The sequence below is a fragment of the Cibotium barometz genome, chromosome 4 (assembly GCF_041138505.1).
Source record: "Cibotium barometz isolate CiBa-2024 chromosome 4, ASM4113850v1, whole genome shotgun sequence".
Taxonomy (NCBI): domain Eukaryota; kingdom Viridiplantae; phylum Streptophyta; class Polypodiopsida; order Cyatheales; family Cibotiaceae; genus Cibotium; species Cibotium barometz.
The window spans coordinates 39,138,825-39,155,658 of NC_141049.1; the positions used below are offsets into that span (position 1 = coordinate 39,138,825).

A 16,834-nucleotide genomic window follows, 5' to 3' on the forward strand; every position below is an offset into this window, starting at 1 on the left:
GAAGAATATCAGCAAGAAACATATGCAAATTTAAAGCATCTCCAAAAAGCTTACAAACTTCTCTCCTCCTCTGACATGATGGCAAGTTTTGCTTCAAAAGTTAAGAGTGATGAAATGCTACATGATGCATGGTTTCATGGGTAAATAGGGGGGAAAGGTTCGAAGTGTATAAATCGTGTGTGTGTGTGTGTGTGTGTGTGGGTGGGTGGGTGTGTATGTGTCTGTGTGTTTGTGTACGTGCATGTGTGCTACACACTACATATGTATGGGGGGAGAGAGAGAGAGAGAGAGAGAGAGAGAGAGAGAGAGAGAGAGAGAGAGAGAGAGAAATGAAATGATATATTAACGTCTTCAAAAGGCCAAAATGACCTATGAGACCAAAAAGGTTACAACAATTGCTGGATCTGATACAATGTCTGTGTAAGAAAAGCTAAAAACAACTAACTGAAACTGAAATAATTGTGAGGAAAAGTACGGTACTAGGAGCTCCTAATGGATAACATCTGGGAGGAAAACTTCAGCAACAAAGGTAAGAATCATACACATCACTATCCAAAGATGTCTCTCACATCGGTCGATGGCATATGAGAGGAGAGAGAGAGAGAGAGAGAGATGCTTTAAAAGCCTTTTTTTTTCTAACGGGGCATATGAGAGGAGAGTGTCGGAGTATAAAGTTTAGAGTTTGCGGCAAATGTCTAGAACTTAGCTCATAAATGACCTTCCATGTTGTGGAGATACTAAAAACCAAGTGATACTCATAAGAAAGGACAAAAAAATTTCAACGTTTACATTTGTTTCAATCACTACCATCCCTTTTTTGCACATAGCCAAGTTCATACACAAATGGAGATATTAAGAGGTCTTTTTTCTAGTTGTTCGTGTACTGAAATACTCTGGAGTTTGTTTTGATTACTAGTAGTACTTGGTACTTCATCCTCAAGACAATCAAGAAAAAGTCTTTGACAATTAAGAGTTGGCAAGCTGTCGTGCCCGCTTTCATCCTGGCTATTTAAATTCAAACCAAAAAGGAGTGGAAAAACATGTTGATTTTTCCCTTGATTCTTTGAAGAGCAAAGTCTACAAGTCAAAAAGCAAGCATAACAAAAAGTCACAGTCATAAAGGAAATGGAAGGTCATGGGAAGCATGGGTAACAAAGTACTAGGTACTACTATGGGAAGGTATGAATCATATATAGTATTAAACCAAATACGCATACGTGTATGATATGGGATCCTCACATCAAGGCTCATCTCCAAGCCACTAGAATCTCCATCAACAAGAGAATGCCCTGCAAAAATGTCAGGCATACAAAGGGGCTCAACCACGTTCTCTTTGCCTTTATGTGATGTACCAACTATATTTTTCAGGACTAGTATTATGACGCAGCCTGTCACTCCATGGTCTATCAACAGAACCGCTTGATCAGGACTCTCCTGGTCCACTCAATGACTGTGATTCTTGAATTGCATTTTGTGCAACCACATTTCCACTTACATCAACCCCAAAACAGCATCCTTTTCAGCAGCATACCAGCTACTCATCTCATCAATTACAACATCCATGCTTACCCTCAATTCACATGTAGCAGGACTATAACATCTATATCCATTTTACTCAAGGGAATACCCAATAAACACACATTTTCTGCTTGTGGATCCATCTTGGTACGTAACTCATCTGGCACATGCACATATGCAATACATCCAAAAACTTTCAAATGAGACAAATCAGGTTTCTTGCCAGTAAACTTCTCTTGTGGCGTTACATCATGTATGGCTACAGTAGGAGTCCTGCTCATGATATAAACTGTTGTAGACACAGCCTGAGCCCAATAGCTATGTGGCATATTCTTCTCATCCATCAATGCTCGAGCTATCTCTGCAATGTGTATGTTTTTCCGCTCAGCAACTCCATTTGCTGCGGTGTGTATCTACATGTAAATTGTCTCTCTGAATGCCATTCTTTTGCAAGAATTCAGGAGAACTCATTGGAGAAGTATTCTCCCCCTCCATCTGACCTTAGGCACTTCACATGCTTTCCTGTCTGTTTTTCATCCATAACTCTGAAATTCTGAAAATGAGTGAACACTTCACTCTTCTCCTTCATGAAGTACACCCACACTTTCCTCGTGTGGTCTCATCAATGAATGTTACATAGTACTTGCAGCAGCCACCCATAGACATAGTCTTTGTAGGACCCCATACATCTGAATGCACTACATCTAGCACATTCTTGCTCACATTTCTGTCATGTGGAAATACATGTTTTGTTTGCTTTCCAAATTAACATGCTTCACAAACTTTCTGCATACCTTCAACTTTAAACTTAGGCAGCCCTATCACAATTTGTTTAGTCTACATAGGCTTCATTCTTTGCACATTGACATGCCCAATTCTCTTATGCCAAATGTCTGTATCTGCAGCAACTGCTACACCATTTGCAAACATTGCATCACTCACTTCAGGCATATTTACATTCAATGTAATTATTCTGCCCACTCTGTTGCCATTTGCAACCAACCTACACTTATCTTTGAAGTCTTCTATATAACAGCCCATCAGGGTTAAACCCAAACCTGCAAACCCTTCTTAATCATCTGGCCAACAGAAACCAGATTCTTTGTAATGTTCGGAACATGAAGTACATCTACAAGGTACTTTACTTTACCATCCTGCATAGACAATGGCACATCTCCAACATGGGCAATCGGATGAGCAGTGTCATCCCCTATTTCAACAAAACCTAGTCTTTCAAGACTCTTCATTTCCTTGAACCACTCACCATGACTTGTCATGTGGTTCGAAGCACCTGAATCAACATACCATACATCATCCTTACATGCTGCTACATCATTTCCAGACACAACATTAACCACATGTTGCATAACAAACAACCTCTCATTATCCTCATTATTTCTGCTAGAGGATGCATAGTTGTTTTGCTGCACTTTTCCATTTTGCATGTCACTCTTCTTCTTATAGCAATCTGCCTGCACATGCCCAGGCTTACCATAGTAAAAACAGCCTCGTGTATCATTATGCTGCCTTTGCCAATTACCACGACCTCGTTGGTTCCCCTTGCCTCTAAATTGGCCTCTTTCACTTGTATATTGTTGTTGTGAATCCTGGGACTGTTGCTGCTAACTGACCATAATTCTGATTACCTGTTCGGCCACCACTTTGACCACGTCTAGGACCTCTACCTCGTCCTCTACCTGAACTTGTGTAGAAGACATGCTGCTCTAAACTGTTTTTGTTTTGGTGAAGACTGTTGATCTCCACCCAAGTTCTTCTCTTCAATGATCAACATTGACACCAAATCTGTGAAGTTGGGAATGTTGTCAGCTGAGACACAGAATCACTTCTTCTCAACTCAAACAAGCCAAAGCACCATCCCTACACCATTAGCTGATTATACTGAACTGACTTAGAATCAACACCCCAGACATCAAACCAGCACATCCCGGTGATTCATCTCCATTAAGTCATTCAAAAACAACACACAAATCTCAACTATCATATTAAATACAAATACTTGTATTCATTCACAATTGAGACAAACCAAACTCTCAGATTTCATCAACTAAATAAAACAGAATAACATCCTAACATCCCTAAGATATGGGGTATGAACAATAAAGAGGCAATAAGAGCAAGGGGGGATCCACAACAAGATTGTCCCAACTCTTCAATTCCACAAAACCATACTCAAAAAAAGGCTCTGCAACCACACCTGCAGGCCACTACCAATAAACACAACAAAGAAAGAATTGCATGAGCCTCGGGCAGGTTCAAGTTCCAACAAAGCTGTAGCACCACAAAAATCCTAGGGGACCCATCATCCTACAAGATCCCGTATCTCCTTTGCATGCTTTGCTCTTCTGAACAAGCCAATTCTATCATGCGTCGGTTCAGACAAACCAAACAAAACTAGCAAGCTGCACAATATCTGCTGTACAAAACAAAATCTTGGGTCTCTCCACCCCTTCTCAATGTTCTCTCTTCTCACTCTTCTCTTCAATTCTTCCTAATCTCCAATATCCTCATCCCCCATATTGTGCCTCACAGCTATCGCGTATTTTTTTGTTAACCACTCCCGCCATTTCCACATGCATCAGTCCCACACTTCACTTCATTGCAATTGGCAACGACTGTACACCTGAGGTTGGTGGCCATGCAACATCCCTTGTTCCTAAGGTTTCATACATATTCCACAAGACTTATGTATTCCACATGACTTATTATCTTCGTGGGGTGTGGGCAGGCACCTCCATTGGGCATACCCCTTGGGCCACAAAAAATCAAATCACTATGAGCCGTGTGAATGCCCTATATTTTGACATGGTTTGTAGCATGTGAATAGGTGGTAAGTATTCATTTAACCCTCGTTTATTATTTTATAACCTTAGCAATTCACACTTATTAAAGTTGGGCATCGGCCCCACTAGCCTAGTGCTTGAGGCCCAAGGATAAAAGTGTGGCCATCCCAAACTCTGGGCACCCACATATGGCCTCATAATTGTGTGGACACTTAAAGGAGGTGCCCACCATTAATTATGGTGGGCTATGCCACATGGCACAAGGGGCTTGGACCCCTCCACCTCTTCTCCCCCATTCTTCCCATGTTTCCCTCTCCTGCAAGTTGGCGCCCAGCAGTCTCCCTTTTCCTAGCTAAAAGTCAACCATCTCTCCCTCTCTCGCTTCCCTTTTTGGCTGGTCAACTGCTTTCTGGGTTGATAGCTGTTGTACTTGCTGAAACTGTTGCACCCGGTTACTGTAGTAGTTGTGTACTTGTTGTGGGCACCCTCTATACCTGTTGTACCTTTTGTACTTGGTGTGTACCTACTATGGGCACCTATTGTACTTGCAATACCTATTGTACCTTCTGTACTTGTAGTACTTGCAGTACCTGCTGTACCTTGTATACCTGTAGTATCGGTTATACCTGTTGTGCACTTGTTGTGGGCACTTGCAATACCTATTGTACCCATAGTACCTAATTGTACTTGCAAGTACCAACTGAAACACAAACTGTACCTATAAGTACAAGCTAAAACCCTAGTTATACTTGCAAGTACAAGCTAAAAGCCTAACTATACTTGTAAGTACCAGTTGAAACCCTAAGTGTACCTACAAGTACAAGCTGAAAGCCCTACGTACCTATAAGTACATGCTGACTATCATCCGACATCTATAGTACCAGATGTACATGCTATGAACCAGCACACCTATTTGAGTACCTAATATTGACACCACGTACTAGTACCTATTTGTGTACTCGTACCAGGGAAGCTTGAACCACGGTCTCTGCAAGGGTGTCAGCCAGGGGATTGGAGGCATAAATGTTGAGGATACCAACATGCATATTGTGTTACAGGATGATAATCCACTGTGCTCTTACGAGCATCACGACACCCTGACCAATAATGCGAGGCAAGATGGACTAGGAAACTGAAATACATACACCACCCTTGGAACCTGTAGCCCCATACTAGAAAGTGTGGCCAAAACGATTATATATAATGTGTGCACCTGCATGAGCAAATATCAATGGGGCCATTTGTAACTGAAGGGTGGAGTTGGTCCCTCATGACCTGTCTGTGATGGCAAGGAAAGATACCGCCTAACCCTAGTATATTCCATGAGACAATCTTCATGGGTGAAGAGTGTGAAAGGTACGACTGGACCTTGAGGTCGATGTTGATGCACCATCTCTCAAGGGGGTGGAATGCCTTGCATAAGTAGACACCTGTGGGGAGGCAAGAATAGGAAAGTCCTCATGAGAAAAGATCTTGTGTTAAGAGCATGGGTGCTAAGGGATGCGAGAATACGATGTGAGCTATACCCCACCCATGAGGAGCTTGCACATCAGGATTGGTGAGAGGCATAAGAGTCGGGATGCTCTGTCTGGGGCAGGGGTGGGGTTCTAGGACATTTGTCATCCCTAACCATCACCGAACAAGGGGCTGGTTGCCGAGGTGCTGGAGCAGCCGGAGGTGACTATCATCCTTGCTCTCGCGACAGTTCGGCATCAAATTAGCACATTCACACACATAGCAAGGGCATCAACCCCTCACTCCAGTGTTGGTTAATGAGACTCAGCACTTATTCAACTGTAAACTGCCTTGTATCCCTTTCTCTTTATGCTCTGCTTGTTACTGCTCAGAACGCACAACATACCTGTTCAAGGCTTTACTACTAGCCCATTTTTTACAAATACCTTCCCGCATTGCTGTCCATCTCCATAGTTCATCTGGCCTTCTGTCAGAAAGTATCCTCCAGCAAAACCACGACTAGCTTGTCAATGGTATCAACCTCAAAAAAACAAAAAACAACAAGGCTTCAATATGGTAAACACACAAATCTCTTTAACCATAAAAAATATCAATGGCAATTGTGCGTAACAAAGATTCTTGAACAACTTTTTTAAACCCTGGGTATACTTCAATGCCCTCAGAGACGGAAGATAGATTATAATGCTTCTTATGGTCATTCATGCTAGACACCATTGCAAACACTTCTTGCTGATCAGTGCAGTGTTTTCCTCAAAGAATAGGATCCCATCACCCAGGTACACTGTCAAACATAATAGAATCTTCCACTCTTTAGAATCCAATGTAGTGTCACGAATGAGAGCACTGTTGTTGACAAATCATGTTTTGCAAACAGCTTTGAGTAGTCTTAGCACATAAAAAATCTATTGCTTCAATACATTCACTTATCAGCAAAGGAAGATTCACCGGTGAGACTAATCGGACAATATATATGCATACATATAGAAATCCAATTATACATGCATAGCACGTGTTCTTGCTGAGCAAGAGGGGAAAGCTTCAGCACGAGCAAGAGTCTAAAGTTTGAAGCCAAATCTCTCTCTCTCTCTCTCTCTCTCTCTGCACCACAGATTTAGCTCAAGACTGACATGGTCTATATGATATATATTGTCTCACACGTTATTTTGGCCTTCCGCAACAAACATTAATATAATTCTCTGTCTCTTTCTCTCTTAAGTGGTGAGAAAGGTTGTGTTTCATGTGCCTGCATTTCTTGTTCTCTCGACTAAGGCAAGATGGACTGATATTCAACAATTGCCATAATTGGCCAAGAAAATTACATTGCCAATTTGCCAAAATTTCACCCTTGGAAATTAACCCAAAAAAAAGGGGTGGTTCATACCATATCATCTCAACACATCCTTGTTTACTTATGACAAAAAGGAGGAACTGAACACTCTCTTGAATGTTCATTGTCTGTGGGGCAATTCGTGCCATTAGAGATATTCATAACATACACCATGGAGCAAATTAAGAGTATGTTCCCATGTGTCATCGTTCATCCTATCACCATAAAAGCTTATGTCTAATATAGGTATTATAGACGAGACAATTCTTTACCACCCCAACCTGCAATACATTAGCTTCCCTCTACCTCTCCAACAAGCTTTTGGTTGTGTTCTAGAAGCATGCAGAAAAGCCCACTGAGAAATCTCCCTTGGACTGTATGGGAGGATGTCTTCATATAACTCGAAACCCGTGTTCCCGAGATCTGCGATGCAGGACTCAGCAAGCCGCCTTCGCCTCATGCAATGTAAGGATGACTACCTCTGATGGTACTCCTGCATGTGGGACAAGCCTTATTGGTTTTCCGATATGCCTCCAAACAATCTTCACAGAACTGCCCATGGAAACATGGCAGTACGACAACATTGCGCGGATTGGATAGACAGATCTGACAAGCCTGCATCTCTTCACGGAGGGAAGTTTCAAGGAGCTTCTTTTCCTCTTCAAATCTGGTTCTGGCTTTGTCTTCAGCATTGGCCTTTTCGGACTCTAGTCTCTGTACGGCAGCTTCAAGCATGGCCTTCTCATCCTCAAATCTGGCCCTGTCAGATCTTGAGGCGCCCTTGCAATTTGCGAGCTCTTTGTCCAGCATGTCTTTCTCCTTTTGAACTGTTTTCTTCTCTTGTTCTACGTTTCTCTTCTCTCTGGAAGCTCTCTGAGATCTCAGGAAGGCAAGGTCGGAGGAAACCCTAGCGAGGATGCCCTCTAGGGTCTGCTTGGTTCTGTATGCAAGGGCATCAGCTTCCATGATGTCCTTCTCAGCCTGCATGTTCTTCAGGATGGTGGACTGCATCTTCATTACTGTGTCCAAGAGATGATCTGTGCTCTGCTTGCTGATGCTGCACATGTCCATGATCAAGCTGCTGCCGAGCTCTCTCCTTCTCTTAGGATCTGCGCTCTCCAGAGCTTCCGAGCAGAACTCATCGAGCTTGTTCTCAACCTCTGCGTGCAAGTGCACTCTCCTCTTGAGATCCTCCAGTTCGAAGCCGAATTCCTTACGGCATAGCTCTTGCATATTTTCGTTCCTGTGTTGCTGCTCTTCTCCTTGCTCGCCCATCTTCCTCCTCAGTTACTACTACGTGAACCTCTTTGCACCCGTTCCAGATTTTCCAAAGAGGTTTGTCGGGTAAAATATATGGATTCTACAGCAGGTGATGTCAAAACTTTTTTCCCCCCAAAAAAATCCTTCTATGAGTTACAAAGTAAAAGGAATTAACTAAACCCTCTTTTGAGATTGGGGATGACGAAGCTAATGACCAAAGTGTTTCTCTGTTTGAGTCTCAGAACAAGCGTGCTCGTCTCTAACCCCGACTCAAAAAACAAAACAAAAGTTAAAAAGTAACCGGAATCCAGCACTAAAAATTAGACAAATGCTCAGATTATAACCTAAACTGTATTTTTTTGTCCCTTTGGAAAATTACACTACAATTCGAGTTTTTCGAGCAGTGCACTCGAGTGTCTAGGCCCTAGATCTCGGTAAATCAACCTAGAGTACAATGTGCCTGGGCCCTAGAGTACAATGTGTTGGTAAATCGGCCTAGAGTACAATGTGCCACTAACAGTCTCTTCCCATGGCCTAGCTAGCTAGGCCTTGCAAGTTGCAATGGCGTTGAATGTTTGATTTTCAACTATGTTCTCAAGTCTTCTTTCTTCCATCCCCATGGCATTTTGACCCAATTAACAACATAATTCTAATAAGGTTATATTTGGAATATTTTCAACTTTGCTTGGCCAAGTTTTTTGCTAGATCCTCTACGCCCAATCAACTATAAGAATTATAACATGATGCCTTTCTTTTGCAATAACTTTGAGAAACATCCTCAACAGAGCCAATCAACTTTAAGATTTTTTATGTGCGGCCTTTCTTTTGTAATAACTTTGAGAAAGACCCACTAATTAGGAGGATTCTCTAAGAAAAGCTTAAGTGCCCATCTCACAACCCTGTGAAGTTCACCCAATTTGTATGGTCCGTCTCCATAACTGCTTGTATATACGCCATATTTTATCATAGATTTTCTTTTCCACCACAAGGATATACGCTATATTTCAGCATAGATTTCAATTTACAAAGGCTAGGGGAGCGAAACTAGTTCAAGCTTTCGACTTTTCAAACTCTAGGCTAGTAAGAAGCCTCTTTTCATGTGTCTAGAGTGAGCCCATCCTACATCCCAAGCTATGGGGTCTTGGAAACCAAGAGTTGCCACACTGCCCATGATGTGTCATGGTTCACACACCAAGTTTGGTTACTGTGGTTGGCCAACATTTGTGCCTAGTGTGCTTTTAGAGCCGCTAGCACCCCTGGAGGCACACACATCCCCATGAGCTTGTAGAGGTTCTGTCATGCTAAGGCAAGTCTCCACCCTGTCTAGCCAACTCTCCAGTCTTCCACAAAACACAAGCTTGGGGGATTTGAAGATAGGAGGGGTCCTTTTGGACTATATATACCGTTTCATCTTCCACACTACCTTTGCATGATGTGGGATTACTTGGCATCCCTTTTCCCATCTTGCAATCCCCACTACCCATGCAAGATTTGCACCTCCAACATCCCCCTCCAATCAAGCATGGAGGGAAGTGGCTCGGGACCATGAACTGGGGCTTTGATATACTAGCTTGGAAACCAAGAGTTGCCACACCACCCTTGATGTATCATGATACCACACTACACATGACATAGACTGCTGGCCAAAATATGTGCCCAACGTGCTTTCTGGAATTGCTAGCACCCTTGGAGGAACACACATCCGCATGGGCTTGTGGAGGATCTAGTATAGTCTTCTACAAAAGACAAGCTTGGGAGGGTTAAAGATAGGAGCGGTCCCGTTGGACTATATATACCCTTTCATCTTCCACACTGCTTTTGCATGTGGGGTTACTTGGCATCCCTTTTCCCATCTGGCAATCCCCACTACCCGTGGGAGATTTGCACCTCCAACATGGGGACCCTCATTCAAAGAAGCCACCTCATTGAGACACACAAATCTCTTTCTTCAACCCCGTGGAACTTGAACTCTACTATAACCCTCTAAAGATCACGAGCTCCTTAGAGCATACAAGCTGACACCATCTCCCTACACACATCTCTCAACACAGGACTTGAAGACACTGGATAAAGAAGCTTGGTGGAATTTCTTTTTGGAGGCATGAAATGGCATGCCAAAGTTTATGTTACAACATAAAAAGATCAAATATTTATCACAATGTTAAAATATCATTATTAGGATTGAGCATATCATTTTTTCATCATTATTGCAGTTGCTACATTATAGTATTATGTAGAAGTTCAAAGTCTGAGTTTAAAGACTACAACTTGTATGAGAATACAACATGCAATCTATGTAAGAGAACACTCACAAGAAGTAGGATCTTCTGTAACATAAAACTTTAGAACTCAAATTACACAATAACAACACAGATAGAGAAGAATATTGTAGTGATACATAAGAGACATCAAAGCCCCACACCTATATACTCTTGTGAAAGGGAGCTTTGATCCCAGAACTGCTAAGATAGAGGTTGTGTGCTTAGAAAATAAACTATATGGAAAAGGGGTTGGTTGGCCTTGTATCTATATTTGCATGTATACATAGAGTACAACCATGACATGACCACATTGGTCTATGCGGTCATAGTAAGTGCCACCGTCCCCATAGGGTAGACTCGTGGTCCATAAAGATGTATTTAGCCACCTTCCACGACCTTGTCAAGATAGGGTGTCTCTAAGAGTAAAGTCTACCTACTCCATTTGTGAACCATTGTGGGATATAATGGTCCCTATAGCATGTCACCTCTGCCAAATCTTATTCAATATGTCTCTAAACCATGTGGTCTCCTAGGCCACCACCCTCTCAGGGGATTCACAAGCCATAACTTATGGTGTCACGTGAGTGTAAGGGAGAGGGTTTTTGGAAGGGTGGGCTTAAGCTTATAAGTTAGGGGGTAAGGGGTATCTTATGGGGGGGGGGGGGAGGGTGGGAGTAGTGAAGAATGGAAGAGCAGGGGATTGATTTCTACTTGTAGTTCACAATATGTGACCTAGTGGTGTAGGTTGAAAACTTGATAAGTTTATCAGTCTTTTAAGTTGATCACCCATGGAAACAATTTTAGGAGGGTACATGTAGGCCTTTGTGCTTCTAGCACTTACACAGGCATGCTAATTACATGGGTTGCATCTTGCGACATGTATTACAGTAATACTTACTATCTAATTTTTAAACCTTAAATAGGGGTTTCATAATTAGGAATCATAAGCTTAGAAAGGGGTATAGTTTTTTTAAAGAGAAACTTAAATAGGGGTTTTAATGAGTTTCATGCATGCAGGTGACGTCCCCTTTCTATGGGAAGTGAATCCCCCGAGACCACCCTCTGTGAATATACGGAGATGCCTGGGTGCTTGAGCTACCCAAAAATTTATGGGATATAATGATTCACTAGCATCTCGCCTATTTGGAAATGTGCCAAATCTAATCCAAGCCATGTCTAAATCATGTGGTCTCCTAGGCCATCACCCTATGTGAATATGGAGATGTTGAGTGTTGATCTACTCAACCATGGTTGCTCCTCCATAATGGGGGGGCATACAAACATGTGCCAACCCCTTTGGTTCTTAAACCTCATGCTTCAACTATACAATATGAGGATGGAGCCAACACCCCCGCTCAATGTGCCCCCAAAAGGTAAACTACATATGTGTTCCAATGTTGAGCCAACGAAGGTGCGTCAATGAAGGTGTGGCTTTATCTAGTCATTGCTAAGAGCCTTTGTGAAGATGTCTACTCAATTCTCTATTATTGGTAGACTGTCTTATCCTCCATGAACATGATGAGCTTGCAACACACAAATTGATATTAAATATAAATAATGTGTTTCGTGTGAGTATGGAAAACACAAGATTCCAAGAAATGGCCATCCTTGCAAGTCTAGTTGTCACATTGCAAAGTTGTAAGCTACTTTTGCACCACACCCACATCCTATAGGATCCTCCTCAGAAATTCCTTGCATGATGCAAAGCATGCACCTTTACACTCACTCTCTATCAATAGTGCAACAGCGGGCTATTTCTTACTGATTCTCAAGAAATACATCCCAAACCAAGAGAAAAATAATACTCTATAATGAGCACCTAGTTCTAAGTTAGAAAAAGACATTGAGGGTCTTTCCTGTGGCATAGGTGATGCCATTCCCCATCTATATCTAGGATCTATCTCAAACCTGCTTATCTACTTTAATTATTGGAGAACCTGCTTAAAAAACCAACCATAAAACTGGTATTGCACAAGAAGATAAGAGTACTACACTAACCAACTTCCTCTTATATAAGGTCTCATCATGTCTTCAATGGGCCGGATAACTTCATATCAATATCCATTGGGGTACTAATTGCCTTGCATTTGATCATGCAAAATATCTTAAGTATCTCACCTGCATATTTCTAGTGAGAGATGTAAAATGTTATCTAGCTTCTATCATAGCTCAATCCCCAAACAATAGTGCATAAGCCCAAGATCAGTCATGTTCAAACTTTGCACTGATGAGTATTTGATTTAAAGATATCATTAGAGATGGACTTATTTGGTATGATGGAGACCTATTATAGTTTAAAATACCTTCCAAGTATATGTTTCTTGCCTTATAAATTGTCATTATCCAACTCTCGTGCTCACTTATTAAGCATTCATGATCTACGAGTAAATTGCAAATGTGAAATTTTTCGACCTTCTTCCCATCATATCTACTATATGTGATAACATTTCTTTTGCTACTTCTTTTGCATAGCATGGTAATGAACTTATTCAAACATGCATATTAAAATAATATAAGAATATGGATCATGTTACATAAAGTAGATATAAATATGTGACAACATCTAAACCATGATCATAAAAAATATTAGAATTCAGGAGCTAGGGAGGATTGAATTCAAGAGCTAGGGAGGATTAAAACATAAAATTGACTCCATTACTAATCAAGAGAAGAATGAAACACTAATTACAATTTAAAAGAGTCAAGGTTAAGCTCACACAAATGCTTTATTTTCATCGCAAATATTCTAGTATAAATGAGCCCAAAGGCCTCCTTTTATAGCATTAGGATTGACCCTTCCTAACACCAAGAGACATGACTCTTATTAGTATCCAAGGGGTATTATACAATTTGCTATCATCAAAAGATCCACATTTGGCTGCATTCAATGCATCCAGCTCATCCATGATGTCATGTGGAATCTCTACTTTTACATTCACCCATTTATATTTGACTTGTAACCTTTGTCCTTGCACCATACATAATGGCGTACATTCACCCATTTATATTTGACTTATAACCTTTGTCCTTGCACCATATAATGCGACCTTTGAACAATTGACTGATAACCTTTGTCATTGCACCATACATAAATTAATGACTTTTCATAACATTTCTAATGTTACATGCTCCCCCTTAATGCATGAATGGTTCACTTGTTTCTCAACGCTCCCTCTTAATTAATGAGTTATTATCATCTAACATGTGCTAGAGTCTACATACAAAAAAGTTCCACTCTAGTTGCCTTTATTGTGCAACCATATTGACTTGACTTGAAACTTTACATAAGGATTACATAGGGTTACGATTGACTTGAATTGAAACTTTCAACATGAATCAAACCCATTTATTTGACTTTACACAAGGGTAGGATAGGGGGAAAATTCAAGGAATTGAACTTGTTTCTTCGAGACGTGAAAAGAGTGAGAGCTATGCCCTTTAAATTTACTCACTCGTTTGGCAAGTCTGAGAGCCCTCACTAACTCTCGGGGCGATTCCTAGAGCCATCACTAACTCTCCCCGCATCTCACACATGATAACCAAAAAATGATTCACACCTTTTGTATGTTAACCTTTTACCTCCGAGAAGTTTAGGTGTGAACCAAGCTGATCATGGGCACTTCTTACCTTGTGCTAGCACAGGTTTTTTCCTTGTGAGAACACACCTTTAGTGTGTTAGCAACCACGTAGCCTTAGTGCTATGACTATTAGAGTTGTACTCCACTCACTCATTATGTCATTTGAGTACATTCAATATTAGTATCAGAGCCTTGTTGTTCTGTTATCTCTCCTGCTCTGCAGATTTTCATCTTATAGGCATCGCCGCTTGTTTTGGGTGAGATCTTGCTCTGCGCACTTTCAATCAAATCTAGCATTTTGAATTCGATTGTACATTAGCATTATTTTTGTTAATACTATCGTACATTCAAGGCTCACCCCCATGCTAGCTCTTCACTGAGCTTTTAAGCATAGGTTTTCAGCTAGTACTACTCTTGCTACTACGGCTATTTAGTCATTCAGCTTTCTTTTGACATTGGACTTCTAAAACTGTCATCTTTGAGCTGTCAGCCTCTTAGCATTCCTCTTGAGAATTTGACTTTTGCATCAGTTGATTTTTCTTGGTCAACTCATTTAACTACGTCAATTGTATTGCCTTATCTGTAGCTCAACCCTTTGATTTCTTCATTCACTGTCTGGCTATCAGTCTTCAACATTCAACGCTTTTCTCCCTGCTTTCAGTGCATGGCCCTCGGCTTTTAGAATTCAACACTTTGCTCTATATTTAGAAGTCTATTATTCTGTCTATGATTTCATATCTTTTGCAGTTAGCGCTTCGCATTTCAAATTCAGCACAGTTGACTAGGTTTACTTTTTTGATCGAGGTTTACTTTTAGGCAGAGTCAAATTATGCATCTGCCAACTCCAAAAGTCTGAATCCACATCAAGATCAGATCTATTGACTCCACGTCATCTTTGGATCTACTGACGCACTTCACCTTCAGACCTAAAGGTGACAGCATCAACACTTCTAAACTGTTGACGCCATGTCACCTTCAAATGCACTGATTTCATGTCAGCATCATCAGACCTACTGATTCCATGTCAGCATCATTAGACCTACTGATTCCACGTCAGCTTCATCAGACCTACTGATTTCACATCAGCTTCTGTCTTGTTGATTCCTCTTCCATCTTGTAAATCTGTCTCTACGTCAGCATCAGGCCTACTATCTCCACGTCAATATCAGACCTACTGATTTCACATCTACTTCTATATTGTTGATTCCACATCAGCTTCTTTCGGTCAGGTTATTCTGACTTGCTACTTCCCAATCCGACTCTGCACCTGTCGATTCAGCAACTTGCTTCTGGTAAGTTTGCATATCCCTCTACAGACATTTGAAGTACTTTGACTCCCTTGCAGCAGGTAATCCCTATGTCAAAAAAACTTCAGTCTGTATATTCCTTTACTACAAAATATGTTCAGAAACACCAATGAATTATTCGGTATGTTGTCCGCCGTTGAGGAAAAGTTCAATGGCACCAACTATCCCATGTGGGTATATATGATGCATCACATTCTGGTGGAAAAGAACCTATGCGTTTATGTATTAGTGCTAACACCCAGCATGCTGGGCTTGCATCTGTTGTCAGCATGTCCTCTGGATCCACTGTTGGAACTAGTGAATCTGGTATTAGTGGCAGTGTGTAGCCTGCACCTTTTCTTCCTACATCGGAATAACTGAGATGGGATGCCAAAGATTCACAAGCGCATGCACTTGTTTCCCTCTCCTGCAAACAAATGGCAAGTTATTCCTCACATCCAATCATGTTCCTCTACAAAGAGTGCATGGGATGTCCTTGCCTCTGTATATCAGATCCGTAATGAAGCTTGAGTTACCTATCTTTGAAAGTAGCTTGACTTGGAGCATCTGACAGAGGGTGAATCTATGGATGCATTTCTGACTCATGTCAAGGATATGTGAGAATAGTTGATCAATATTAATGAGATTATTTTGGATAGTTCTCATGTCTCTACCATCCTCAATGGCCTGCTTAAATCATATCAGGGATTTGCTACCACACTACACCTCCTAATAAAGGGTAATTCAAAATTGTATTCTTTTGATGAGTTGGTGACTCTCCTTCTTCAAGAAGAACACTCTCATTCCAATTGAAACCATATGCTTGCTTCCGATCAAGCATTTTCTACCTCCCATCGTGGGGCAAAGGAAAATCTAGGGATCTACCTTGTGCTAAACCTAAGGGCAAAGCACCAGCCTAGTCAAATAACCCTAAGCCCAAAGAGGAGGTAGCTGAGAAGAAGAAGAGATGCAATTACTGCCAAAAACCTAGTCATGTTAAGAGGATTATTAGAAACAGAAAGAGAGAGAAGAAGAAGAAGCCACAAGGACTTTCTGCCACTACAAGTGACAATGCAGAGGAAGAAAATTTTGCACATGATGGCTATGCACTGATAGTAACATGCAGTGATCTGCTTGCCTCTTGTTTGTCCTTGTCAGATGTTGGCTATTACTTTGATTCTGGTGCCACCAAGCACATTAATTCATGGCAAGTAGGTTTCTATCTTGCAAGATGCTGTGTCAAGTGGAACAGTTTTGTGTGATAACAATGCATCTTATGCCATCAAAGGCATTGGTAATGTGGAATTGACTTCATGCTCTAGGAATC

The 16,834-nt window shown here is 41.3% G+C and overlaps 1 protein-coding gene across 1 annotated transcript; it reads right to left on the minus strand.

The window, feature by feature from the left end:
* Nucleotides 1-6,905: 6,905 nt before the first annotated feature.
* On the minus strand, nt 6,906-8,574 carry LOC147639241 (uncharacterized). Its single transcript, XM_086788791.1, has one exon. It carries the CDS (start codon nt 8,395-8,397, stop codon nt 7,579-7,581), a length of 819 nt encoding a protein of 272 aa, XP_086644917.1. The 5' UTR covers nt 8,398-8,574; the 3' UTR covers nt 6,906-7,578.
* Between the last annotated feature and the right edge of the window lie 8,260 nt (nt 8,575-16,834).

Excerpts from the sequence above, each read along its gene's own strand:
- LOC147639241 (XM_086788791.1), bottom strand. The coding sequence starts at position 8,397 with ATGGGCGAGCAAGGAGAAGAGCAGCAACACAGGAACGAAAATATGCAA.